The sequence below is a fragment of the Empidonax traillii genome, unplaced genomic scaffold (assembly GCF_003031625.1).
Source record: "Empidonax traillii isolate 1590-97213 ecotype Southwest subspecies unplaced genomic scaffold, ASM303162v1 scaffold1104:size183874, whole genome shotgun sequence".
Classification (NCBI taxonomy): domain Eukaryota; kingdom Metazoa; phylum Chordata; class Aves; order Passeriformes; family Tyrannidae; genus Empidonax; species Empidonax traillii.
Genome location: NW_020956297.1, coordinates 157,039 through 183,874, shown reverse-complemented (window position 1 = coordinate 183,874; position 26,836 = coordinate 157,039). Strand labels below are relative to the sequence as shown.

Here is a 26,836-nt window from a genome sequence, read left to right as displayed (position 1 = left end):
GAAAGCTGAAAGTTGTTTTGTAGATTCATCCCTCAAATTTAACCTTGTGGATTTGCACGTCATGTTGATGTCAGCAGCCCACAAGAACAGATAATTGTATTTTGGGGACTGAGAAGAAGGGCTTAGGTGTATCAAAATAGTGAAATAGAATTTATTTATTATTATTTTTTTGCTATAAGGAATACCCACATTTGGAAAAAATGTTCTTGTAGCTGGAAGATCTAAGAATGTTGGGATGCCTATCTCAATGCTGTTACATACTGATGGAGAGCATGAAAGGCCTGGAGGTAAGTCCAGGGATGCCATTTTAATGTTTCCTTTTGTGAAATCCTGAAAGTAAAGCTGACTGGAGGATTCAGATAAAAGAGAAAGCTTTTCACTTTTGTCACCACCTCTAAGCGGAGCAGCGAAATAAATTTGCTCACATATTTCCTGGCATATTCTCAGGTGAGCAGTTTCTGGACTTGACTTTTTCTGGTATTATGTCACCATTTTGTCCTGCCTTTGAAACAGCTGCTGTTTCAACACCGTCAGCACTGAATGTTGAGGATAACACTGACAGTGAGACCCTCAAGAGCTACAGAGGTTTCTGTGAGGATTGTACAGAGCAGTGCAGCTTTGTGCCTTCTCCTCCTGCTTATTTTGTAACAGTTTCATTTTTCGTGCACAGATGAGCACACACTTACACATAATTCCACATACACTTTGATATAGATATGTAAAGATTACATAATTTTTGTTGTGCTGTGTCGGTTAATTGGTGTTTATGAAAATGCCCAACCAAGTAACTTGTCAGTGTGACCTCAAGGGTATTACACGTTGGGCTGGGGTATGTTTCTGCAGGGCACATCCTCCTGGAATCCAGAGGTTGTAGTGGAAATATTTTTAAGCAATTCTAATTACAGAAACCTGCATGTGCTGCTGTAATTGTGCTGTAGGAAGAAAACCAAATATAATTTAAATAGAATGCTGCCCTTTTGCAACTTTGTTGTGATATTGGTAACTGCCACTGTGGTGTGCACAAGTGAGGTAAACATGAATGTTTAATCCCAGGCACATTTAATAGGAACACAGTGAAATCTATTATTAGTATAATAAAACATTAAAAGCTTTGCAGTAATCATAGAGTTGGTTTTTCCACCCAGCCTCTGTGGGAAAGTTGCTATTTGAATCTTCTCTCAGTGTTTGAGTTGTAATTAGCACTGGTGCATAGTTCTGGTGTCATCCATATTCCCGTGAAAATTAGTCACATTTTTGCCCTTTGCTGCAAATACTGGGTGACATGTCTTACTGGCAGTGCAGCACAAAGTTAGGTTGCAAACCATTCACATGTTTCTCAGTTGTAAATTTGGAGACTTAGTGACCTTGTTGTACTTTGTGGCCTTCTGCCAGCCTTCTGGTTCCTGACATCTTACACGACTTCTTCGGCAACCTTGTTTGCTGGTGTTGTCAGTGATGCTTTTTATGTCCTGTATTTGATGTTGGACAGAAAAATGTTTGGATATTCCCTTACCAGTAGCGGGACTGGAATTTAGGTACAGGAAGAGTTAACTCATTGAACTTATCTTTGCTTAATTTGAAGAAATGCGTTTATTTTAAGGTAGGTGTTCTATTTTTCCCACCTCCTAAGTGGTGGTACACAGTATAAAGCAGCTAGCCATGAGAAAACTAAGGAACAAGTGTACTTCTTTGACAATAAACTACCATTAAGTGTGGGTATATGTTGGGTGCATGATGATAAATAGTTTCGTAGTTGGAATCCAGTGGAGTTTTCGTTCCTGACCCGCAGATGGGGCTGTCCTTGAAGATCTGGTTCATCTCCTGCAGGTGGTTTTCAGCTCTGCTGCTGCTGTGAACAGTAAGAGACCAGCCTGGACAGTGTGTCGAAGGAAAGGCAGGCCAGGGTTAGGCTTCAGCTTTTTTTTTAACTCAGGAGGATGGGGACCAGAGAAGATCTAAAACTAAGTGCTGAAAATTGACCTTCTCAGGTTACTGGTCAGGGTAGGTTTTTATCAGCAATTGGGCTGATTTGATTGAATATTTTTTATTGAGAAGTGATGCAAGAGATGTGTACAATACTTCTTTTTTCTTTATTTCTGTTGTAGCCTTTGTTGGGTTTTCTGACAGATCATGAACAAAACTGAAAAGGTGGGATCTGTCTTCATTTGGGATGTTTTATATGTAGGAACAGTCATATCCTGCAGGTGGCAATATCTGATCAGATGGAGGAGCTGTGAACCCTTCCAAAACAAATCGTGGTCTGTGTAGGCAGGTCAAGAGACTATCTGTTTTATAACCTAGGGAACTGACTTGAGAGTATGATGTAGAATCTTAATTGCTAAATATATTCCTATTCTTTAAGCAGAAGTAAGAGTGTAAAAATAGTTATTTGTTTTCTCTTTTGGCATGATCACAAATAAATAGAAACCCTCCCCTTTCTGAGGTGTCTGTAAGCTTCTGGACAGCTATTCTCTCAAGGTAGGGGCTTCCCCCCTCTTCTTTCTCATTTCCTTTTTGGTAATGAGAGCAATTACTTGGTTTCAGGAGCTGACAACAGACACATCTCTCACTAAAATCTGGGTGGCAAATTAGCACTGATTTTATTACTTAGAGGTAACTTTGTAGCTTTGGATTTTATCCTTTGTTTTTTCTGAGCCTCTGTGCTGAGTTATAATTGTGATTTTGGGCGAGACATACTTCTTTTGTTTAAAGCAGATATCAGAAGACTCCTGTTTCAAGCCTGTACTTTTCTGTTCTCGTTATCTGCAAATGTCTTGATCTGCCTCCCTTTAAAGAGATGATATGCACTATAGAGACTGAGGGGTGAGGGGAAAGAGCAGAGAATTCAGAGCACAGAGAGGTTGAAGATGAAATGCTTGAGGAAAGGAGTAATGAGAGGCACATATTGGATCAGTCAGACACATTCCAGAGGAAGCAGATGTGATAGTAATGTCTGAGATAGCAAAAAGGTTTAGTTTAGTGGTTAATAATGTGGCTTCGGAGTCTGTGGTGAATGGAAGGCAGAGATGGGGGGATGTAATGTCTGAACACTGTGCAGTACAGATAGTTGACAGAAAGAGGGTTGAGGGGTCTCCTCTTATCTTGGCTGCTTGCTTGGGCAATCCTTAAGGGATCACCACACCTGATGTTGGATGCAGTAGGAGATTTCAGACCCTCTCCCCATTACAGTTCATTTTGTGTGTCGTGGCCTTGGGATCTCCATCAGCACAAGGCTCTTTGTAGCTCTTGCCCAGAAGTGCGGGTGTGTGCAGGAGCAGGCCCTCCAGGTGTTTTGAGTTTGCCCTGAAGGATATGTGCTTCTCCTGCTTCTACTGGTGATCTTGTGTTTGAAGGTTGAGTTTGTGACAAACAACTGAATCTTGTGGCACCCTGTACAAATTGGGCTTGATAAGGCAGACACTGGATTCCATGCTGGGTTTGCTTTCTGTAATTCCACTGAACATAACAAAGCTGCAAAAGGAATAATTTAGTCTACAGTGTGTAAAGTAATAGATCCTGTGATAATTTCCAAGAGCAAACGTTTCATCATATATGTGAACAGTAAGTGTTGCGAGTGTTCTGCCTATGCTCATCGAAGTGTTGCATCCCAAGACAAATACGATGATCATCTGTTCTGTTGTTAATGTAACAAAGTAAGTAATTTGCACCTGAAAGTAAATGCTCTACTTTTCATAGCATTTCATATGTGGCAATTAATTGATAATCTGTTCCATTTCAGGTGATGCCACAGTGACCATTACTCACAGATACACCCCAAAAGAGCAGCTCAAGACCCATACACAGCTTGCTGACATAGTAATAGTAGCTGCAGGTAATGCTAGTTGTTGGTAATACTCCCATTGCAGCACTTCAAACCTAAAAGGAGGTCTTGGAGTCTGTGGCACAGGCTCCGTCAGGTTCCACTGAACAGTGTGTGCTCGTGCTTGCTGAGGGTGTTGCAGTAGGGAGGATTTCTGCAGTACGAAGGGCAAGTGATTTGGCTCTTTGTTCTTGCCCTTCACATTTGCAGACTCATAAACTGTTTCTCATCACATATGACACCTTTGCCTTAGGGAGACTTCGAAGTGAACTCAAGATTGGGAACCAGTCAGTGCATAGTTTATACAGGTATAATTATGTAAATTAAAAAATCTATGTCGTGCAAAAATCATGAGTCATTTAAATTCTGACAGGAGGGTTTCTTTAAATCAGCTGGAGGCTGCATTCATAAAACCATGGTATTGTTCCCTTGCTGTTAATATTAAGGGCAACCATTCTAAACTAAGTGAAGGTTTTGGTAACCTATGTTATTGTGACCTTTTACAATTATCACATAGAGAAGAAAAGAATAGTAATGGCCTGGATGAAGGGTCTGAGAAGTCAGTGCCTATACTCTTAAAGCAATATAGAGTGAAATACTTACAGGTTGACTAGTCTACCCCACAGAAACAAGCACAACTGCTTCTAAGTGACCTCTATTTTTGTGTACAGGTATTATAAATAGAAAACCCCCATACTTTAAAACAAACAAATAATACAACTTAGGAAAATCTTGGTAAAATTGTGTGTCCCTTGCACCTCAGGATATCATCCTTCTCTTGTACCATTTTGGAGCACTGCAGGAGGATTGTGTCTTTCCCCTTTTCTGCTCCCTTTCTCCCTCTTCATCATCCTCAAGACCCAAACTGTGCTTACTTGTTTTCTAGGTGAAGACAGAGAGGTACCTGTCTAAAGCTTGTCACTTCCTGTTGAAGTGAGATGCCCTTTGTTTCAGGGTTTAACTTCTGTGTCTCTTTCCCATGGCAGCTCAGGAGCAAAAAACAGCTTATTTGTCGCATATCTATTTACTCAACTGTGGGCCTGACCAGAATTCACCACTGTGAATAAAAGATAATGTGTGTGCTAACTGGAAATAATCCAGTAACTTTTCATCCAAATTCCCTGCTTCCAAGTTCATCATCACTTCAGATTTTAACACTGAACATGGTTTGTCATCAATGCTCCTTGGAGTTAAATGGCCCAGTAGCAATTCAGCCAGGTTTGCACTTCACATTATTTTCCTTGTGTCATTTGTAACAGGAGTGTGATACAATACTCATTACACAACTTGAGATATACTCGGAACGATGAAAAAAACTAGGGCTCGGTTGTGCAAACAGCATGCGGCCCTGCCCCAGTAGGTGCTCTGGGCAAGATTATGCTTTACAATGGTGGAATCCCTCCAGGCTTCCTTTTGTTGCATGAGAACTGTGCACATTGTACCTTTGGGACCACACACTCCCCGGAAGCGTTTGACCTGTTCAGTGAGTGTTGCAGAAAAGGTGACTTGTACCCTGCAAGGTTGGAACAGCTGATCTTACAGGCCATTGTACAAGATACAGAAATGGAAAGGAAATTTTTGTGTGTCTGCTTGCAAGACCAAGATTGCTGTTCTTACTCTTTCTTCTGTTCCTATGTAATACTTTTAAAAGAGCTGTCTGCATCCTGGCTCCTGGTTGGTGACTCGTTGCAGTGAGCCTGTTCTGGTGTGGTATTCCACCTCTGAGTGCTTTTCTGTTCACTTCCATTCACGGCTGTGGTAATAGCTCAGATCAGGTGCTTCTATTGTTACTCCTGAGTGAGGAGATCCATCTCTGTGTGCTGTCTCTTATTCGCCCCCAAACTTGGGGCCCCTGTTTTTCTGCTTACTTGGATTGTAACTATCCATGCAGTTTATTCCTTCCCTCTTGTTCCCTCCCAACTCCTTTCATCATAAGTTGCAACAATGCTGCCCTTGTCCAGCCTACCCTTCCCTAAAACCTCTTTCAGTACCACACAGCTTTTTTTATTTCTTGCCAAAGCATCATATTTCCTGTTAAGCACACCTGACACTTTGAATCCCACCAAAGCCTTTCCCATCTTGTCCCTCTATCCCTGCCTGTACAGACATCCCCCAGAGTCTGTTCTTTTTGCCATTGGCCCAGAGTCAGAGCAGAAAGATAAGTGCACCTCTACCTGTGGTGCTCGTAGAACCACCACAGGACTTGCAGGGCGGTGATGGAGGTGGCAGGACTCTTGTGCTAGTCAACCTGCTGCTCCTGCTCTCTTGGCTTTCCAGTCTGCTGAGGGAGAAGACTCACCTGCCTGCTAGGTTTGGAGAGGAGGTAAAGAGGAAAAAGAACAAGTGTGCCAAATACCAGATGAAATTCTTCTGGGACTACTTGTGTTGTCCCTCGGGACATGATCTGTGGTCCTCTTGCACAGGAAATGCTGGTTAATCAGACCCTTTATTCAGGTGGTGTCTGGTTAGCTTTCTCAGAAACTGGCTGTTTCACCGTCCTTGCACCTAAGCTGGGATTAGGTAGGGCCTTTTTTTCTTCTTTGTTTAAAATGTGATTCATCATTTTCTACAAAAAGTACCAGGTAAAGGTTTTCCCACATTCTTCAGTCAGTGCATTTTAGGAATAGCTGCTCTAATGTTTATCTCTTCCTACTTGGTATGTAAAGTAGGCTTAGGTAAATAGATCTGCTCATTTGGTTTGGGGGTTAGTTCATTTGTTGCTATTAAGTATTTGGCCTATTATCAAACCATTTTACAAAGGGTGTAACTGTACAGCTTCCGTTAATATGCTTCCAGCCCTATCACACACACATCATTTACCCCCATGAAGCTGAGGCATTATCCAGCTACCAGCCAGCTTGCCATGGATTGCATCAGAGGGGGATGAAGGAGACGCAGCCAGATGTTATCAGATGGGGTAGGAAGGAATTTAGTCTTGACTTGCTCAATGTGAGAAGCAGTTTCAAGCTGGTGTCCTATGGGGGAGTGAGAAATGGAGAGCAAGGAAGGTTCTTGTATTGCCTGTATCCAAACATCTGGCCATGCTCCAGCACTTCACATGAAGGCAAAGCCTCCGATGCCAGTGCTTGCCCCCAGTAAAAGTTCAGTTTTAAACCAGATGCCTTTGATTTCTTTTCCTTTTTGTTTTTCCTCCACTTGGGGGAAAACTGGTGTGATGGGGAGAGGGGAGTATAGACTCCCTTTCTGGAGATACTCTATTACTAGGATAAACATTCCTCTCAGAACACAGAACTGAGGGAATGGTTCAAGAAGGAAGGTGAATCCTACCCCAGACAGTACAGACCTGTTGCCCACTGGAGGGCAATGAAGGTGAGCAATGCTGAGGCCGGGCCTCTCTGATCAAGTGTGCAGAGGCCTCCCAAATTGCTGTAAATAACAGGACATGGTGTGCTCCCATGTGGAAGGTCAGTGTCATGTGCTGGGATTGCCAAAGCAGTTAAAATTGCTTATTAATCAAGTGTGTTTCCTGAACTAAAACTAATTCCATGGCACAGCTTTGAGGAGGGTTTTTTTGTAAGTCTTTTTCTCTGTAGTAGTAGCAGTTACAAACTGTATTTGATTGAGGAATAATTGTTTTTAGTGTGGGACCTATCAAGCAACATTGAAGTGAAAGAATTGTGTTCTGTTATGTGCATTCATACCTGTGCATGCACACCTCTTCAGATCATTCAAAACTGATGCCTTAAGACTACCTGGCCGTGTTAATCCAATATATGTTGCCGATTCCAGGTGTCCCAAAGCTGATAACTACTGATATGGTCAAAGAAGGTGCAGCTGTGATTGATGTAGGCATCAACCATATCCATGATCCTCTTACAGGAAAAACCAAAATAGTTGGGGATGTGGACTTTGAAGGTCAGTGAAACACTTTGTACAAACCTGTATGTATTGAAGTTCAGAGGATTCATTCATGGTAAATACTTGGAATAGGCAATGTCTCAAATGAGACATTATTTGCAGAAATGTTTTGTCATTTTTTACTTAAATAACACAATCTATCGCAAATGCTACGTTATTTGAGAGAGAAACTGTTGCTTTTAATTACAGGAACAGCAACCTTTAAGAGACACAGATGAGCTCTTCTGGCAGCAGTTCTCTCCCATTTTCTTTAATCCTTTGTGTCTGTGAAGTGTTTCAAGAGTAATCAGTTAAAACAATTGATAAGTAATGAATAATAATAAATCAAAATCAGTTCTGCTCTCTCTCAAGCAGAGGCTCTCCCACTGTTCCCAGCAATCATTATTATACCGCAGCTGCTCAAGCTTCCTCTTATGCTCTCCCTCTGTGCTTGTCTGTGCAAATGTTAACTTTGGAATTATTCTTTACACTAAGGTGTAATGTGGATTCATCTTAAACTGCTGAGCATCCTGGTCCGGGCAAGTGTAGCAGATAAAAGTTGTTGTTCCATATTGATCTTTTTTGTGTTTAACATGTTGCAGAGCGAGTTCACAATGTAACTAGATGAAGTGTCTCTGCTCTGGAGGAGTTCCAGACTGGAATAGCAGGATTGTTGGAGTTGAAAATTAAAGCTTATTGGCAGAGTTGAGTGTGGGAAGCTTAGGCAGCATTTACCCACATTATTAATGGTTCTCAACAGTTCCTTATTTTGATAAGTATGAAAATCACCCACAGGTTTTTTTCACAGTTATTAACATGTTGGCTGGCATAATGTCTCAAAGCTTAATTATATTCAGAATGTTTGTAGCCAGCTGTGTGTGTTTGTGATTACATCACTCCCTGAGTTCTGCTGCTTTTCCTCATTGTGCACGATACCTGTGTGTTAAACTCTGTGAGATCGCCTGCATCAGTGGAGCTGAGCCACTGTCTCGGCACGTGCTTGGAAATGTGTAAGTGGATGTGTACAACAGAGCTCCAGGAAAATCATACTTTTGGAGGACAACTTGAAAAGTTTCTCTTCCTTTCTTATCTTGCTTGTGCTGTCACAAATCACAAGTTCAGTTTTCTGTTTTCAGAGATGAACTAAAGTACAGAGATTTTTCACAATTTTTTGCCTGAGCAGGTATTGGAGTAAAAAAGCTGTAACTTTGAGAAGCATGAAACTGAATCCTTCTTGTTTGTTTCTCTTCACACACAAGACCTTGTGCCTGCAATATAGGTGTAGATTCAGTGGCAGGGCTGTGATTCAGAGTTTCAGCAATGCACTCTATCTGTCTCGTCATGTCTGCTGTGGGTTGTTCTCAGGATTTTACCTGGGGGGAGGGAAGATCCAAAAAAGAGGGAGGAACTGCAGCTTGGATTATGCCACTACAGTTGCAAGTAGCATTTCACTGTGCATTGCCAAAGGGAAATTGTTGTTGGTTCATTGGTATCGGTGAAAGTTTCACTAAATCTCTAACAACAACAAAAAACATCCCAGTGTGTACAGTTCTGAATAATAATAAGTAAACCACCCTTGGCAAGTATTTGATTTGACAGTCAGGAGATGGAATAAGCCAGTGTGTTCGTGTAGCAAATCGTTTTGTCCTTTTCTTCCACTTGACTGGATTTATATTTAAGTCCAAGTGAAAATGATTTTTGCAAGTTGAGGCCAGGTACATAAATGGCTGGCATGACATAGGGTACCTGTTAACCATCATGTAGCCCACCATTATCTGTTGTCTCTTCATCCATATTAAGTAGAAAGATGTGGCTGTGAGAAGAGCAAAGGTTTAACTGGGCAACCAGAGATCAAATTTCATTTATAGAAATAGATGGCAATGGCTTCCTTCAACAGATCTCCTGGCAGAAAAGCTCCTGCAGTGGAAATTCAGTTTATTAGATGGCTGGAAGCTTTTTTGTTTCAGCTGTCATATCCAAGCAATACTTGGATGCCATCTTCTAATCTCTGTGGGGTAGGTTAGGCAGTAAAGGTGTTAGCTCTTCAACAACAAAAGGATACCATTTCAGGTTTTTTTTAAATGTTTTTCATTATTAAATTCAATGTAAAAAATGCCCAGGGGCACTGTTTGAGTGACACTTATTTGCAACAATTATCGAGTGTCTTTAAACAATATTTGTGATTTCCCACATCCCGACACGTCCTCTTTATTTTGACACCCCACATAATAATAATTTTATTTCCACATAAAAAATTGTGGGATTCTTGTCTGGCATAGTTTACTGGGCAGTTCCAAGGTAACTGAAAGAACACGAGAGGAGAACACTGTGCATGTGGAGGTCAGCTGTGAAGCACTCGAGTACCCAGCCTGATACTGCAGGGAGATTTTCAACTGTATGGGCAGCTTTCCATGTATAACCAGCACACTGAGGGGACCTCTGTTCATGTTAATAATTTACCAAAACCTCTGGTCTAGGGCAGCAATTTGCCGTCACAGGAAGGGAGACCTGTTTCTATGAACAGGACAGTGCACGTGTGGTGTACTTGGCCCTGTTTTATAGGGCTTTTGTTGCCACAGCTATACTGCCAAAGGAGGAGGAGGGCTACAAGTGCCAGGAACATGAAATAAAGGAACAACTTACCAAGAACATTTAGCTGGAACGGCTTTTTTGGGTGAAACACCAAAAATTTCCAAGAGTGACTGGTAGAGCAGGGTAGTAACACGCCAGTGTAATAACTCACCTTTGTAACTGGAACTGGAAATGCCCTTGAAACTAAAGTTGCCTGTATCTCTTTACAATTCCTTCCATATTTTAGACAAACAGAGGGCAATGCTGGCTGTTGAGTCTTTATTGAGTGCCTATGTAGAAAAGAAATCTTTTGTGTAAGACCTTTGTAGGTGATGTAGTTGCAGTATCAGTGGAGGGATTTGTGCATAGAATCAAAGAAGATGCTGAGTTGGCAGGGCCGCATCAGGATCATCGAGACCAGCTCCTGGCCCTGTACATGAGAACTGTTCAATCTGGCTCGACAGTGTGGAAGAGATTGTGGAAAATGGCTGCCACCGGGAGCAGGGATGCATTCCCTGTGCTGAACAGCAGAAGAGAGTTCTTCAGCAAGTGATTGCTGTGGTACAAGGTGATGGGCGTATATTATGAATTTCCTTTGAATGAGATCAACCATGATAACCTTCAGATGCAGTTTATGAATGGAAATGGTGGTCCTGCAGCTGCACCTCAGCTGCAGTGTGCCAGAAACCCAGATTCTGTGACAGCAGCTGCTTCTGACAGGTGTCTGCTGCCTCTCCGCGTTCACTGTGATACCTGCGTGGCTCTGGGCTGCTCCTCAGTTACTGAATCCTTTCCAAGTGAGCTCTGCGTGTAGCTTTTCCAAACAGTGGTCACGAAAGTAGAACATGGATGTTCCAGCTGCTTTTGCTATAGCTTTAGTTAGTTGGTTTCTCAGGTGATCTTGAAGATCTGGCATTCGTTTTGCAATTAGTAAAACTCCAGTCTGTGTGATTGTGTCACTGTACTGCTGCCCTGCAAACATCAGGGGAAGCATTACCTGCTGTTGTGCCCTGTGAGTTTGAGGAATCCAGCATAAGGTTGGCCTTGGGCAGTGGCAGCCAGGCTGGCTGGGGGCTGGGTGGTGGCAGTAAGCTGCTGGGTGGCCCAGGCAAGGTTCTTCTCCAGACAAGAGGATGTCGTACGGGGGCCTCACTAAGTAATCTGTGATATCATGCATTTCTGCTGCCACTACTTATTATCCCAAGGCTACCACGACATCCCATCCACCTGTCTGTGCTAACTGACTGCAGAGATGCGTTCATTTCATGCTGGGTTTGTCTGCTCAGGATACCTCTGTTGCTTGGTTTTTAGAGGTAGTGGAGGGAGAAATATGCACTGTTAGAATTACAGTACTGGACCATAATTCCTTGGTTTTCCTTTTTATTGCAGTTAAAACAGCTGCAGTAAGAGAAACAGGGCCAATATGCAAAAGAAGGGACTCTGAGAAATGGGGTAGCTGCTTGCTTGTTGGTATTCCACAGCGTAATGAGCCAAGTCCCAGAGCATGTGGAGCTGAACATGGGGTATCTGCTGTGAGTGCTGAGCACAGGATTTCACACTTAGGCAGTGCTGCTGGGATGCAGTGATCTGGTGTAGCTTTACAGGGACTTGTAAAGCTGTGTGGAAACAGTGCTTAGGCAGGAATTACTCTGCATCACTTAATGCAGATGCACAAGACCCAGAACTGCCTTCAGGTTGAGACTTGCCCTTGGTTTGTGTGATTAACCCTATTAGGTGTCTGATGTCCTTAGCTTTAAAGGAACCTAGGAATGAAGGGCTGCTCCGAAGCTGTGGATCCTGTTTTTCAAGGAAACTATCTACATTTCATTTGTTCTGAAGAATCAAAGGAAGATTTCAAGGTTCTCCAGAAGCTGCAAAATAGCAACTCCTCCTCCATAGGCACCTAATTTGCATACTAGCATTTTCCAGGTTGGAGGGGAAGGTCTGGGAGACCAGCAAATGTCTGGAGAAAGCAGGAGTAAGGCTGGGGACAAAGTTATTCCTGTGAAGCAGAAATGAGAGCTGAAGGAACTGACAGCACAGCACCTCACCTGCCTACATGAGATCAGTCACACTCAGGTGCTGCCTGGGAACTGTGCTTTGGCCTACTACACTTGACCAGGAAAGGAAAAGCTGTTTATAATTTTGAGGGCCAAGGAATTTGGCCGCTTTGGTATTTACTCTTACTGATGACAACTTATCAGATTGTAGTTTCCCCAGTACAGACCCCTGCTGTGCATTTGAAACTGTGGATCAGCTTTTGTGAGTAAACTATCTGGGTGGTTTTATGCTAACTGACACAAAGCGTGGCTTCTGCCACACCGACTCACAGGGATTTCCATAATGACAGAGTATGGGTAGAGGAATTCCCCAGCATCTTGGGAAAACAGTGCACTGTGTGTTTCCTGCTGAGTAGGGTTACTGACACCACAGGCAATGTGTCTTGTACCTGATACTCATTAGAAGGCTTTCTTCAGGAAAGGCACCATCTAGTTGTGGATTGTCCCTCCTTGTAAGTAAGACAGGACAAGTCTGAGTAACGGCACAAAAAGAGGTATGTGACATTGCCGTGCAAACAAATGTATTTCATTTTAAAGTGCCTACAATATTGTCTCTTTAATGTCTGTGTTTCCTTCAGATGTGGGTACATTTCAATAATTAGGATATAAATCTGAGAATTCATAGTAAGTGTGTTAACCATAAGCACCAATCTCAAATGGTAGGTAGTTCAAAACAGTATGACTATTAAAAAGACAAATTATTTATGTTTGAGGATATTAAGAGTAACTGCCATATGAAGTCTTAATGTTATATTTTACATGTTAAAAAAACCACATTGTAAATTGTTTTCCTTTTCGTATATTTTAACGGTATATCTGGTGGTACCAGTCAACTGAGTAATTAAAACCCTCCCAGTTGTAATTACCATCTCTCCTCAAGGAGACTTAATCTTCTTCTGTTCTTCAGTTTAGTGAGATATTCACCGTTAACTTCTGTGAATGCTCTTATTATGTCTCTGCCATGGGGAGTTCAGACAGCATTTTATTAATTTCTTTTAACCCCTCATACAAATCTAATAAATATTCTTTCCAGAAAATATCCCAATACCCCATTTCTCAAATTCTCTTATGTTTTTTTTGAGACCTTTTTATTCCTGACAGTTAAGCACAACATAGATTCAAAATGAATACCCTTGCAGCAGAAGCAACTTATCTTGTTTGTTTGAAACCCAGGTGCCAAGTTTTCCATCCCTCGATCTCTTACAGCCAGACACAGAGCCTGCTCTGTAGTAACTTCAGTGGAACTGAATGTACTTATATCAGCTCTCCTTGCTCAGTTGTCTTGTATGTGTGTCTTTTGGAAAAACAATGCTTTTGAAAGTGGGATGTGAGTTACCCTAAATTTGTTACTAAGCAAGCCAGAAAAAACCCCAAACTAACAAACAAAACACTTTTCACGATGGCACCTGAAAAAAAACCCTCAGTAGTAACCAGGTTAGTAAAAGGCTCTTTGGACTGACCATCATTAGTAAGTGCTCATTACAGGTTTTTATGTGATTGGTTCCCAGGAAGTTACACAGAATTGCTTTGCAAGCAGCTTGCAACTCCAGTCAATGGCATTTTGCACAGTATAAAAGAATATCAAGTCAGGATTAATTGCTGCATTACATTAATTCCTCATACAAATAGGTTAACTTAAGTGCTTACAAAAATTAATTAGTACACATTTACCTCGACACAAGCATTCAAGGTGTGCGCTAAATTTGGATAGTCTGGTATGGTTCATGGAGCTAATTCAGCTGTAACTCTTTCCTTTCTGTTCGAAGCTCTACTTTCTCCCTCTGCAGTTTTAAGTTCCCTTCTGTGATCCCAGGATGTCTGTGTTGAGTGTGTGTTGCTGCCATGGGGCAAGGGCAGCCTGCTGCAGATAGCTGAGGTGGGACAGGTTGGGAAAGCCTGCCCCAGAACTAGCCCTGGGTACTAATACTCAGATTAGCAGTACCTCGCAGCCCCAGTCCTGCGCTCTGCACTGCAGTAGCGCTTCTGCCTTGGCCTGTCCTGTGTCACACTCCTCTGTGCTCCTCACCAGCTGGGCATTTGTGGGCAGTGGAAGGGGGAAAACCATTTTGGAGACATTCTTAGCCAATACCTCTTTCTGTTTTCTCTTAGAAGTGAAGAAGAAGGCTGGCTTTATCACTCCAGTACCGGGAGGGGTAGGACCTATGACTGTTGCAATGCTTCTGAAGAACACACTCCTAGTTGCTAAAAAGCTCATTTACTAGAGAAAATGGGCTACCTTGGACGAAGAATCTGGGTTGTTCTATTTATTGATACACAAAACGTTTATTTTTTACTACAAATATATTTATTTCTGCATTGTATTTATTTTTACATGTCAAGTATGCTAAACCTGATGGTTTACAAAATGTTCAAATACTTTGTTACCTCCTCCTGACTTACTGCAAGCAAAAATGAGTTGGAGAATGCAGCCTACGCAGTTATGTTGGTATGTGTTTGAGAATGAAGAATGAATTACAACTGTACTATGCATTGGTGCAGTTACCAAGGGCTTGTAAGCCCTTGGGACCTTCAGGCTTGATCAAACAGTGTAAAAACTAAGTTTCAACATGCTAGATATCTTTTAAGTACTTGATTTGGGTTCTGAGGTCACAAAACACTCTGGATGCAGTTCAAAGTCTTGGAACATTTTTTGTTTTAAACACTTTAAGCTAGCAGCAGAAATCTCAACTCCAAGAGGAGTGAGAGACTGCAGTGTTTGTGTCAGCTGCCAGGCAGTAATGTTGACAAGAATGCAAATGTTCAGTAAAGTAGCCAAGTAAACTGGAATGCTGGTGAAATTTTGATTTTAAACATCTGCAAGAGGTAAGCATGAATAAGTAGGTAGAATGGAAGCCTGAATTATTTTCTTTTCATATCTGGACAAAATGTTTTGGTGCATAATGTCCTCATCCCACAGAAAAAATCCCCGAACCTGAACAGTTGACTGGGCTGGATTTGACTTAAAATAGATGAAATGTAGTTGACATTACTGTGTGTGTACAGTATAGTGGGGCAGGGGTTGAAGAGGAAGAGCAAACCAGAAGTTTATCCATGACAGAATGTTTGTATTGGAATTTGAAGCCATTTAATTATATTCTCTTATTTCTGAAAGTGCATGACAAGGCTTTTTTTTTATTCCATGATGTAAGGCTTGACTTCAATGGCCACAATGTTTTGCTGCTTAAAGAGGACTATATGGGATAAGATCATTATGTTTCTATTCCCAAAAATTTAGTTTCTGGATGGATCTAGCGTAGTCTCATGCAGTGTATAATTTGGAGTGGAGTTAATGCTGAGATACCTGTTCAGCTGAGTGTGTGCACTATTGGCACTCCCACTGAAGGCAGTGGGAGCCAGTTGGGACTTTTTATCTTTGTGTTTTTATCTCAGTTGGGATAACTTTGATTTATTTTCATCAAGAACCTTAGGTGTTTGCTGGTGGTCTATCGATAACTTGAAAGAAGAAGGAAAAAAAATTGTGGCTAAATACTATTGCATTAAACAGAAAAATGCACTTACTGTAATAAAAGAGCCAAGGTGGAGCATCCCTTCCATGCTGACTGTTCTTGTGATGGACTTTCTGAGAGTATGCTTTAATGCAGTGTTTGTTAAAGTTTGACAGAATTATTACTAAATATATAATGCCAATAGTGCGGACACTTGTCTATTTAAATTTAAGTGGTAATATAAATGTTAGGAGAGTCAAGGTGCCTATAGAGAGTATACTTGGACTGATCAATCAATGACCGAAAGATGGAATAAAACTTGTTCACTGTTTTGTTAGTCTTGGTGAAAAATGTTGATGGAGTTTCGGGAGTGGTTGTGATTTTCCTTTGTTTATGCGTGTGTTCGGAGCACGGTGAATGAATGCCTTGCATGTTCAGTTATTGCTGTGTCCGGCTGTTTGTGTTGCTCTTCTAGATTCATGTTTGCTTTTGCTGGTTTAACGCTGACCGTCTCTGCGTGTTTTGGCAGAATAACCATTTTTGGCGCTGTGCTCGTGTCCCTTGAGCGAGCCTGCTTTTGTTGTGCCCTACAAACAGGTTGTTGTGCATTGTAAGCTGTTTCCCTTTCCTCAGCTAGTGAGACCTAGGCTTTGCTCCACAGTGTGCTGTCCTCAGAGCTGCCAGACCCACCTGTGAGAGTGCTCTCCACTGGGAGAACATTCAGAAGGAGCATCCAGAGGGAAGGGCCCATGACTCAACCCAGAAAGCATGCTGGTGTGCCCGACCTGGTCAAGCGCGGTCCAAGTATGAACACCGTGTGTTGGACAGAGCGCGGCCTTGCCCGCTGCAGCCTTATCCCAGGCCCACCACACCCAGTGTGTTGCCTCATGACAAAGCTTCCTCTCGGATTCAGGCCTGATTAAACTCCCGTTGTGCAGCTGTGTGTTGAAAGCAAGGCTCATGAGCCTTATCCCTGCTTGGGACTGATAGCAGAGGTTATCCGGGTAGGCATAAACACTTCTGTCTGGGAAGTGTGCAAGGCACTTGATCAGCGTGCAGGCATGCAGCAATTCAGGATAGCAAAGGAAGGGAATAGCCTCCTGGAATGCAGTCCATGAGCAGGAAAAGGCATAATTAAAATGTGCGTAACTAGCTTGTGTTTTTCCCTTAACATGTGAAGTGGTTAGATGTAATCCTGCAGATCACTGGGGAGAGCATAGCAGAGAGGGAGAGCCGGAGCTGACCGGTTATTAGGGCATTTATTAGAAGCTTTTTGTTTTTAAAATATAAAAATGGTAAAATGTTGTTGTTGCTTGGAGCTCAGAGTTGAGAAAGGAAGTCACTGGAGTAAAGGGTGTAGCTCTCCTTTGGTGAGAGTCAGGTTGTTGATGTCCATGTATATTACTGAACTGGGCTTTTCTGATGATCTCCAGTATCCTTCGGAGACCAGTCCTAGTCGTTCCAAGCTGCCTATGTCCAAGGAAGTTAGACAGTGTTTGGGGCTGTGGAGAGTGGTTTAGTATAAGAAATATGTTTGACGGGTATATGCTAGGGACCTGCAAACACTTGGTGTGAAATGTTTGTTCTCATTATGCACAGTCACTTCTTGGAGAGGCAGAGGTGGGCTTTTCCTGCGGTGCTGAAGGGATTTCCTGATACATGAGGCAACAGCTTACCTGCTCTTTCAGTCTGTGTTACCTCAGCGCCTGTGCTTTGCCAGCTCTGGACTTCTGCCCCGCAGCTCCAGCCAGCAATCCAGGCCTTGTGGGTGCCAGTGGGCTGCCTTGCTTCCTAGGGTTGTGCACAACCTGGCTAAATGGAAAGGGATCAGCACAACCCTCAGGCTTGCAGAGCCTGGGATCAAAGGCCTCTTGCTGGCAGTCACTGATGGAGAACATCATCCATTATCTTTGTGTCTGATCGCTTCCTAATCTCAGCACTAGCTGTTTGAGTGAAGGAGAGGAACAGAAGAGTTCCTCTTCTGGATCGTGGGGACTGAGGGACAGCGAGGACCAGGGGAGGAACGCTAGTAGAGCAAGGGCTGGTTCCTGGACCCTGACCTCAGGAGTAGCATCCTGAGGCTGAATATCCTTCTGGAATTAACACAAGACCTACGCTGCGAAGGGGAGGAAACGCCATGTTTTCACAGCGTGTAATTTTTCATTTTGCTCACCTCTGTTTTGCTGGTTTTTGTCCCTCTGCTTTGTCAGAATCTGGGTCTCGCTCTAAAACTGTGCCTTTACCTGCACAATTATGCCCACAGGTAATAGGAAACCAGGGTTTCAAAAGAAAACCTGATCCCATTGCTAGATAATAGCAGTTTCCTAAATAAATGTGTGGTTGCCCCGGGGGGTGAGGTTGTTGCCAGATGCACCTTTTCTTGATTGGTGAGAACAAGAGATGACGCTTCCTGGCATATAAGTGCAAGAGAAAACACGGCAGCACAGATAAGCACAGCAAGCGAGCCACCTGGAAAGAAGAGCTGAGAAGGTGTTAAAGCAGCTGCCTGCCATGGCATTTGGAATGCTATTCTATATTTTGCTGAAAGGTAGGTATGGAGGAGGCTTTTCCATGTCATAAGATCCAGGGCTTTGTTGAACAACAGTTGGCCTCTTCTGAAATAAGCGGTGGGGTGGGAAGCAGAACCACTGCAGCAGTTTGAAACCCGGATGAAATTGTAACTGATAGGCTATAATTTACAGTTCTTTGAAAAGAAGCTGCTTAGACTGGTGAAGAGATGTAAGGTTGTAGTATGTTACACATACCTGTGTCATAAATTGTGTAAGATAATAAAATGGAGAACAGGATGCATTTGTATTTGGGAAATTTGCAAAACCATGTTTGTTTTCCCACAATCGTAATTATGCTGTGGCAAAAGGAAGTTTGAGGCAAAAATGTTTTAACTGAATTGTTATTATATTGCTGCCTTGTATGGGGGTTGTATGAAATTCATGTTGTATGAAGTGCTTTCTAGGTGAAATGAACCTTGAATAGATGTACTGAGCTTTTCTGTTCCAGTAAGCATCTATTTGCATTATACAGCAATGGGGGCACTGAGTGAAGAGTCAGCTTATACTGCTTCATCCCTCAGCACAGACTTATGGAATAATTGGACAAAAAACAACGCTGAAGGTATTGCTTTTCTGTTCTGTTTGCTAATCCGTCAGTTAGGAAAAAACCCAAACCAAAAAACCTCACCAAAACCTATGGTGTTAGCTGCTGGGGTGCTCTTGTCACTTGGACACTGTTGGATTTGTGTGTTTTATTTGTGAGATGAGCTGCTTTCTTCGTGGAGCCTTCAAAACCTCTCTGGAGTCAGAGCTGCCACCCAGCTGGGATAGGCTCAGTGATGACCAGCTGAAGGATCATTTAACCCAAGTCAGCTATAATTTGAAGAAGACAGGGCTAATTAGGATAGACGACTTGGGTTTCTGATGGCACTTTCTGTTACTTTTACCTGGTGCCTGGTTTCCGTCTATCTTCAGTGTGCACCATGGTGTGCAGAAGTGAGAATGAACAAGCACAACTTCAAGCAATGCCTCTCATGCCTGTTACTCAGTAGTTTCTTTCTTTGTTGCAGTTTTGCTTTCGGCTGTCGTGGCTTCCACAGCCCTCCTCAGAGTGCTGGCTCTCTCCCTTGTTCCTTTCTTTTTTCTGACTGAAATGTGAACTCAAGCTCTTTGCCTGCCAACATGTGAGAGCAGAGCACTGTTTATCCTGCCAGCTGCATTCTTGATGTTACTTGAGGTGCTGGTGATGTCATTGCTTTGGGAGAGCTGTGCGATCTGGGACTGAGGTTTTGGCAGGTCAGTAAAGGAGGAAAAGGTTCTAACTGTGATACTTATTAATGTCTTTGCACTTTAGAAAGCACATAAATATGCACACAAACCATCTGCTGTTAATTCTAAGTCATCTCAGGATGTCTTCCAAGCTTTTCTAGTAGATCCATAAGATTTTAATTTTTCTCCTAACAAGTCAAGCTGCTTTGTTTTCCTTTGTTTTCCTTTCTTTGTCGTAGTGGTACAGTGTTATATACACATTCATCCATACACATACTGTGTATGTGGGTTTCATATATATGTACGTAAAATATGTACGCACGCACGTATGCATGTAAAATCAAGAAGATGTTGGTTTTTGACCTCAGTGCTTTGGTTTAGCAGCTCAAGCACTGTGGTCTAGTTTAGTGTGTCTGTGTGTGACACAGTTCTTGCAGAGCTGCATACAGCAAACAGGAGGATAATGAAGTGGAAATATGTTGTGGCTCATTAAGTGCCCTGTTTGTGTTGTTTCTAGAAAGCAGGAGTGACTGGTCATGTTATAACAAAGAGGAGGCTTATTTACAGGGTCACAGCCATGTCTGTAGTTGTCCTGTGAACCTTTATGAAAGCCGGGGCTGTGGTGGTCAATGGGATACCAGAATTTCCCTTGGAAAGTGTTCCACTCAGAGGTAGAAACAAATTCAAAACCATTCAAGCATACATTTACATGGGGAGTTAGAAGTATGTTTTGGTGGACCTTTTACAAAGCCACTGAAAAGTTAGATAACAGCACTTCCAGAAAGAAGATTGAAAAGAAGTGCCAGCAGAAAAACTGGCTGAATCTCTGAAGTTTCCTGGTAGCTCCTATTCCTGTGCAGTGTAGGTTTATAGTAAGATTTACAACCAAGGTTCGTAATAGTGGATTCTAAAAAAATTAATTCCTGGTTCACTATCCACTGGAGGAACTGGCAGTTTCTTGTGTGATTCAAGTCCTCTGGAGACTGAGGTGCAGTTTTATGGAAAAGCACTAATTTCTACTCAATCCCTTTGCATCCCTTTACAAGATCATGTCCTTTTTTCCTTATTTTATGTTACACAGGCTTTACTTGTCACCGGTGCTGGGGATAGGGAATGTTATGCTCAGTGATCAGCTGCAGGAAGAAAGGTGATGGAGAGGAGGTGGGAGCTGGCACGGCAGGAATACAGAACTTCTGACACGGCTGGGGCTGAAACAGCCTGCATAGCAAAATGGACAGCCAGGAGTAGGGAAGAGCTTGGTTTCACTGGGGAAAAAATGGGATCCTTTCATCGCTGTCAGCTGGTTTTTCCATGCAGCCTGTAAAGGAGGCTCTGAACCTGTGGCTGACCCCTTCCCTCCCTCCCCTTTTGGACTCTCCTGTTCCTCTCTGACACACTGTATTTGAGGGCTGAGCTGTCCTGGACTTACTGGCTGACTCTGTTGCCAGTCTGTCAGTTTTGGCAAGCCCAGGCTTCTAAGTGCCTGTAGCCTGGATTTCATGTCAGCTCTTGCCAGCTGTATCTGTTTGAATGACTCAGTTGCAGGCAGCTGACAAGTGCTTACACAGCATGTTTCGCTCTCCTCACGTGACATGAAAGGGCACATGGACGTGTTTATTCAACAGCTTGTTTAGTATCTAGGTGGGCAGTATGATAGGAATTAGCATAATGCTCTGGGGAGGGTTAGAAAAGCATTCTTTTTTGTTTTGAAGACTGATTCTTTCAGAGGCAAGTTGTACTTTTGCAACCCCAAAATAATTAGCACGTGCAGTTTTTGTGTGTAGACTTAATATCTGGTCTTGCAGCCCACAATGGACCAAGCTCTTCCTCCTGACAGTGAGGGAGGAATGCGTTGGTTTGTCTCGCGCTTTCTAGGCAGGCTGCTGCTCCAGGCTGACCTGGGATTCTAATAACAGCAGCACTCTGGGAAGAGGATCCTGGGCCCGCACGAAGCAAGGTTTCCTGCAGACGTTGGTAGTAGAAGGCTGCCACCTCTCGGCAGCGCTGGTGTGAGCCAGGAGGGATTTAGGGTATGGAAATCCAGACGGTGGAAGTTGAAGGTGGCTGGGGATTTCATTCCTTGGCAGCGTGTACCTTCCTCATGTTTCATTTGGTTTTTTTCCTCTGTGGCAGAAATAGAAGTGAAACATTAAACCTGTGCAATAGACATCATCTCAGGGCCTAGCAGAAGAGTAGTATTTTGAGTGGCAGGAACTACAGGTTAAAGGCTTAATTCAATGGGTTATTTTTAGTGATTTCCTAGTGCACTTTGTGTTTAAATGGAGATTCAAAACAGTTGGTGCACAAGTGTTTGAGGTGAGTCCTGGGGAAAACATGAATGTACCACTGCCTATTTTCTGAAACTCTTCCCTGCAGAGCTTTGGTCTAATTTGGTCTAATGTAAAAGGTACATTAGGCCTAATTGAAAATGGGATTTTGCAGATCCTCTGCATCGTGCATCTCCTTGGCAGGCCCAGCTGCGCAGCTGTGTTGACCACATGCCTTGCTTTCCTTCGTGCTTTCCCCATCAGAGAGCAGTGTACAGTCCTCCCGTGCAGATAGTAGTGTCATCCATCTCTTGTCACAAAATCTGTCTTTCTTCCTGATGTCTGTCCTCTCTTAACTTCTTCTTGAAGTCTGTCCTTTGAAGGCCTGGTCCTATGCTGACTGTGGCCTCAGCCTGTCCCTGGAGGTTGTCAGCAACATTCCAGGAGCCAGCCAGAAAAGAGCCATACCTGGATTCTAGAGCCAGAACAACTTGCTCCCTTTCATTGTTTTCTAGGCTCCACAATGTGAAGAGAAACTTGTGATTTTTTTTTCCCTTGCAAAAATGGGTAAGATGCCCTTAGAAGTTTGTTCTAAAGCAACAGGTCTTTCTTCTACATCTGTGGCTTTTCCTGAGGAAGTGTAGTAAACCAACATGGCATTCTTCAATCAGACTTGAATTGTTACTTGTTCTCCCTAAGTCCTCTTGCTGAGCTGGGAGTCTGATGACTCTGTCAGGTTTGAGAGGGCACTGTTCTCAAAGTAGTCGTGTTTGATCTGAATATCAGTGATAGCATCATGCCTTTTGGGTGTCCAAACCACATCATTCACAGCTGAAGTTGTGAATTGCTAGAGCAGCTGTCTGCCATTGTGTGTCATCTCTGTGATAAAACTGCAGGAGGAGGAAGAAAAGATCAGCTTAGTAGAGCACATAGGGGACATTTCTGCCATTAAATGTCTCAAACTGGAATTTGATGTAGAATTTAGGGGGTCAGTGCTGTTACTCCTGAAAGATGTGTAGTGGGATTGTGAATTACCCATAGGCTTGGTTGAGGCTTCTGTCCCTGGCAGTGGTTCCATGTAGTATCTCCAGACCTTGATTCAGCACTTAGTCAGAAAGGAAGGGTTCTGCTTGCTGTACCATTGTTGAGTCACTCCGAGCAGACCTTGTCACCTTCCTGCATGATGTTATTTTTCTTGTGGTCATAACTGAAAGCTGGTGTTGACATGCACTTGGTTAGGAAATCACCTTCAGCCAGCACCTAAGCAGTCCCCTGAAATAGTAAGGCATTGCTGGGACACCCCACCCCACCAGTGATTCCTGTAACTGAGCAGAGAGACCAGTTGGAACAGATGCTTGCAGTGACGGTGAAGCTTTGGAGCTTTCCCTCCACCTGCCGCACCCCTGCTCCCGTGGCTTCTTTATTCCCATTTGAACCACCACACCTGAGAATAAGGTAGCATTTTCTGTGCAGGAAGTGTGCTTGCTGACCTGGATGCATGGAATTTTGTACAAGTTCAGAAGCTTGGTAGCCATGGACCGAGCTTTTTACACAGAAAGACCATCCAGGCAGTCTTGGGAGCTTACTAGTGTCGTTGGACACTGCTAACATTGGAATGTGGAGGAATGAGGGAGCAGTCCCACCATTCATCCTCCCTCATGGCTGCAAGAGCTGGCAAGCAAGAGTGCTAGAAATGCAGTAGTTTGTCTTGTGAGCAGGAAAAGAAGAAAAATGAATTAGCTGTTAATTTGAATTCAAACTGGGAGGGATACAGAGAATAATGCAGTGCTCTTCATGTGTCCAAAACCCCTGCTATTCCTGGGATGGCTTTCCTATTTGGATTGCAGGTTGGTTAATGCTGGTGTTACCCTGGATGAATCTCCCATAATCAGTTTTGTACACATTTGTCAAGAGCAAGTAATTGATTTACAGTTTGTGCTTTCTCAAAGCCGTGCTGGAATGCCTCAGCATCTTGTTCTGTTTCATGCTCCTTGAATCTGCTCTTGAGACAGAACACAGTAAAATCAATATATTAAGTATTTGCTGTACACAATGGCGGTTCTGCTTCAATTGTGTAAGTGTAGTCAAGTGGTTTTTTTGTGCTAAACTTAACATGACTTTACTCTGTTTCCCAGTGGATTACACAGAGAAGCCAAAGCTCTTGAAGCTCATGCAGACCTGCCTTGAGGAACACCACAGCTATTGTATCAATGGGCTCTGCGCCTTCCACAGCGAGCTGAGGAAACCCATATGCAAGTAAAGAATGCTGCTTTTTAGTATCCTTCTCCAAAAATAGCACTGCCATTGCTTCTTTATCTGCTGCGTGGTACTAATGCAGCTTTTTAGTGCCAGTCAAGTACTTGCAAGCTTAAAATGTGGCACAGACCTGAGTGCTGTGGTGTCTCGGGACTGCTAAAGAGGCTGTAATGCTCTACTAGTGTAAATTAACTAAGGAAGGGAGGAGGGGAATTCACAGCTTTGTAGGTCACTGCCGTGGTGCCGTTTCAGATCACAGCTGGTATGTAGTAGAGGAATAAGGAGGTTTTTCTCAGTGGGCAAGATGAAGGGGACAGGATCTTCCAAAATGTCAGCTGCAACTCCCTTATTCCACATGTACCTCAGGCCAACCAGGACCATGGTGTCCTTCAAATTCTATAGGCTCCTTACTGGGCAGCTTTAGCCTTGGGAGACATTGCAGCAGATAAGGATGATCAGAGCACAGTGCTCTTAGTCCACACCCTGCACCATGAGGGGATGTTGGGACTGCTAGCTTTAAGCTAGATAAACTGGGACACCTAGTAGTCTTGGTGGAGGGAAGAGGTTCTGACTGAGCACCAGGTTCAGCCCATCCTCGTTCAGGCTTCTGATTTGTTTAAAACTGATGAAAACTAGCACATGTCTGAAATAGAAAGCATAACAAATTCTGAATAACTTTTGCATGGTGTGTATTTTTTCTGTAGGTGCCTCGCAGGTTATAATGGAGAAAGGTGTGAACACTTAACACTGAATTCATACGCACATGATTCTTATGAGCGTTACATAGCTGTGGGAATTGGTGTAGGAATACTGACCGGTGGAATACTTGCCATCATCTACTGCTACGTAAGAAAGAGGTATGGGAGATATGGAACCTTCTGATTGCATTAATCTGAATTAATCGATCCATTAATTGAGTTAATTGATTGCAAAAATATGAACTGGAGAGCTCTGGGAGTGTGTTCTTGCCTGTTGCTCATCTGTGGTGTGACCTTAAAGGAGCTAACACACTATACCTCTGCATTCCCTTCTGCCAGTGGGTCAGCGGTGTGATTGTCTGAAATGTGGGGTTTGTCTGGGCCGCCTGAATGAGTTAGGTGATTAGACTGGTTCCGTTCAGTGTGCTGTGCTATTAGATTTGTCTGATAAAAATCACACGATGGTGTCCATTTTAGATGCAGGAAATTGAAATCCCCCTACAAAGTGTGCGTGGGCGAGACGGCGCTGTGAAGATCTGGCACTGGGACACTCACCAGTTTGCCTGCAAAGGAGGAGAAGGGCTGCTGGGAAAGCCCCCCTGCACCATCTGACAGGTGCCCCAGCCTCGCGGAGGAGATGAACTCGAGGGAATGGCGGAGGAGCATGCAAAGGCAACTCCTGCAGAACTGACAGGCTCTGTTTAGTGCTGAAGAAAGACCTCCTCTCCTTGGTAAAGGTGGCTCACGCTCAGGTCCAAACAGCTGAGGGCACTGGCAGGCCTCTTGACACCTCTCCTGTGACTGGTGTTTGCCAAGGGGAGGAGCTGGTTGGTTTTAGCTGCTTTCAGTCATTTCAAGCCCTGGAACAGTGTTCTGCTTTGATCTTTTGTGTGTTTTGGTTTGTTTTTTCGTTTGTTTTTAGTTCTTTTTCTCCTCTGGAGGAAAAGCACCACCACTCTCACAATGAGCTGTATTATGGACATCAGGCACTGACCAGAAGACTTTTGGTTTCTGATTTTGGTGTCTGCTGGCTGCGTGTGTGGATAAACATCTCTCTTCTAACTCAGCTGTTACCTCCAGTGTCATGGGCCAAGTAGAGGCTTCTGGTGCCATAAAGGACAAAACTAAAATGCTTTGGACTGAGGAAAATGACTGGTTAGCAAAAGCTTCCTTAAACTTAGGAATAGAGACTAAGCCATTCCTGGAAAATTAGATCATGACACCTGTGGGCATGGCATGCTCTTATTGTTTTCATAGCAAGCAAAGGAACCAGACATCTTTCTCAAAATGGATTATGGAGTGTGCTCCTGACAAAGAACCCTTCTCATCCCAAACATCATCCAGCAGCTCCTCAGATCGATGGAACTAGAGGCAGAACATTGTCTTGCTGCATCCTGGTTTCTGCAAAAGACTTCAATTTCTAGAGAAGCTAGAATTTTTCATAGAACTTCAGTACACAGGAAACAGACTCTTTACTCAATTGTCATGTTACCAGCACAATGTGATCACTCAAATAAGAAAAAAATTATCTTAGGGATTGGGTTCCACCCTGGACAAACAGATTACATATCGGATGCTTGGCTCTCTTCATCTTGTCTACAAAGACTTACAAAGGTACAAAGATTTTTTTCAAAGAAAAGGGAAGAAAATTGATTCTGAAGATGGTGGAACTAACTGGGACTTCTCAGTAACAGCTGGAGTGTTTGCCAGTGCTGACAAGACTGTAGATAGAGGTTTTCATTTCGGCTGTTGTATGTTGCAGACTCATCTGCTGTCATCTACCAGAGAAAGGCAGTTGGTACTTTGAGATTTTGTGGGGTAATATCAGCTCCTAAATTCAGGTGACTTGCTGAAAGCTGAGTTTCTTTGTTATGTGAGTTAATTTTCAAGCAGGAGGCGTGTTGCTTGTTGAAAAAACTGTATTTGTGAGGCTATGGTGACAATGCTGATATGCGAATGAAAGGTGGGGTTTGAAAGGGTAAAGGTGCCTGTGGCACTCGAGTGGTCTGGAGTTCAGGGGGCTTCTTACATGGGGGTCCTGGTCAGTAGCTGAACCATCTCGGCTCTCCATTTGATACCAA

General features: G+C 43.2%; 1 protein-coding gene across 3 annotated transcripts; it reads left to right on the top strand.

Moving 5' to 3' along the window:
- Positions 1-83: 83 nt before the first annotated feature.
- On the top strand, positions 84-26,756 carry EPGN (epithelial mitogen). Of its 3 annotated transcripts, XM_027904936.1 has the most exons (6): positions 88-287; positions 3,740-3,832; positions 7,571-7,696; positions 23,937-24,057; positions 24,762-24,914; positions 25,233-26,756. In XM_027904936.1, exons 1-6 carry the CDS (start codon positions 236-238, stop codon positions 25,285-25,287), a joined length of 600 nt encoding a protein of 199 aa, XP_027760737.1. In that variant the 5' UTR covers positions 88-235; the 3' UTR covers positions 25,288-26,756. The 3 variants fall into 3 exon arrangements, with proteins under 3 accessions (XP_027760738.1, XP_027760737.1, XP_027760739.1); XM_027904937.1 differs by lacking the exon at positions 3,740-3,832 and having other exon boundaries at positions 84-287; XM_027904938.1 differs by lacking the exons at positions 88-287; positions 3,740-3,832; positions 7,571-7,696 and adding exons at positions 14,548-18,303; positions 18,798-18,887.
- Positions 26,757-26,836: the final 80 nt, after the last annotated feature.

Excerpts from the sequence above, each read along its gene's own strand:
- EPGN (XM_027904936.1), top strand. The coding sequence starts at position 236 with ATGCCTATCTCAATGCTGTTACATACTGATGGAGAGCATGAAAGGCCT. Across the intron at positions 288-3,739 it reads AGAGCATGAAAGGCCTGGAG|GTGATGCCACAGTGACCATT; the intron begins GTAAGTCCAGGG and ends GTTCCATTTCAG. Across the intron at positions 3,833-7,570 it reads CATAGTAATAGTAGCTGCAG|GTGTCCCAAAGCTGATAACT; the intron begins GTAATGCTAGTT and ends TGCCGATTCCAG.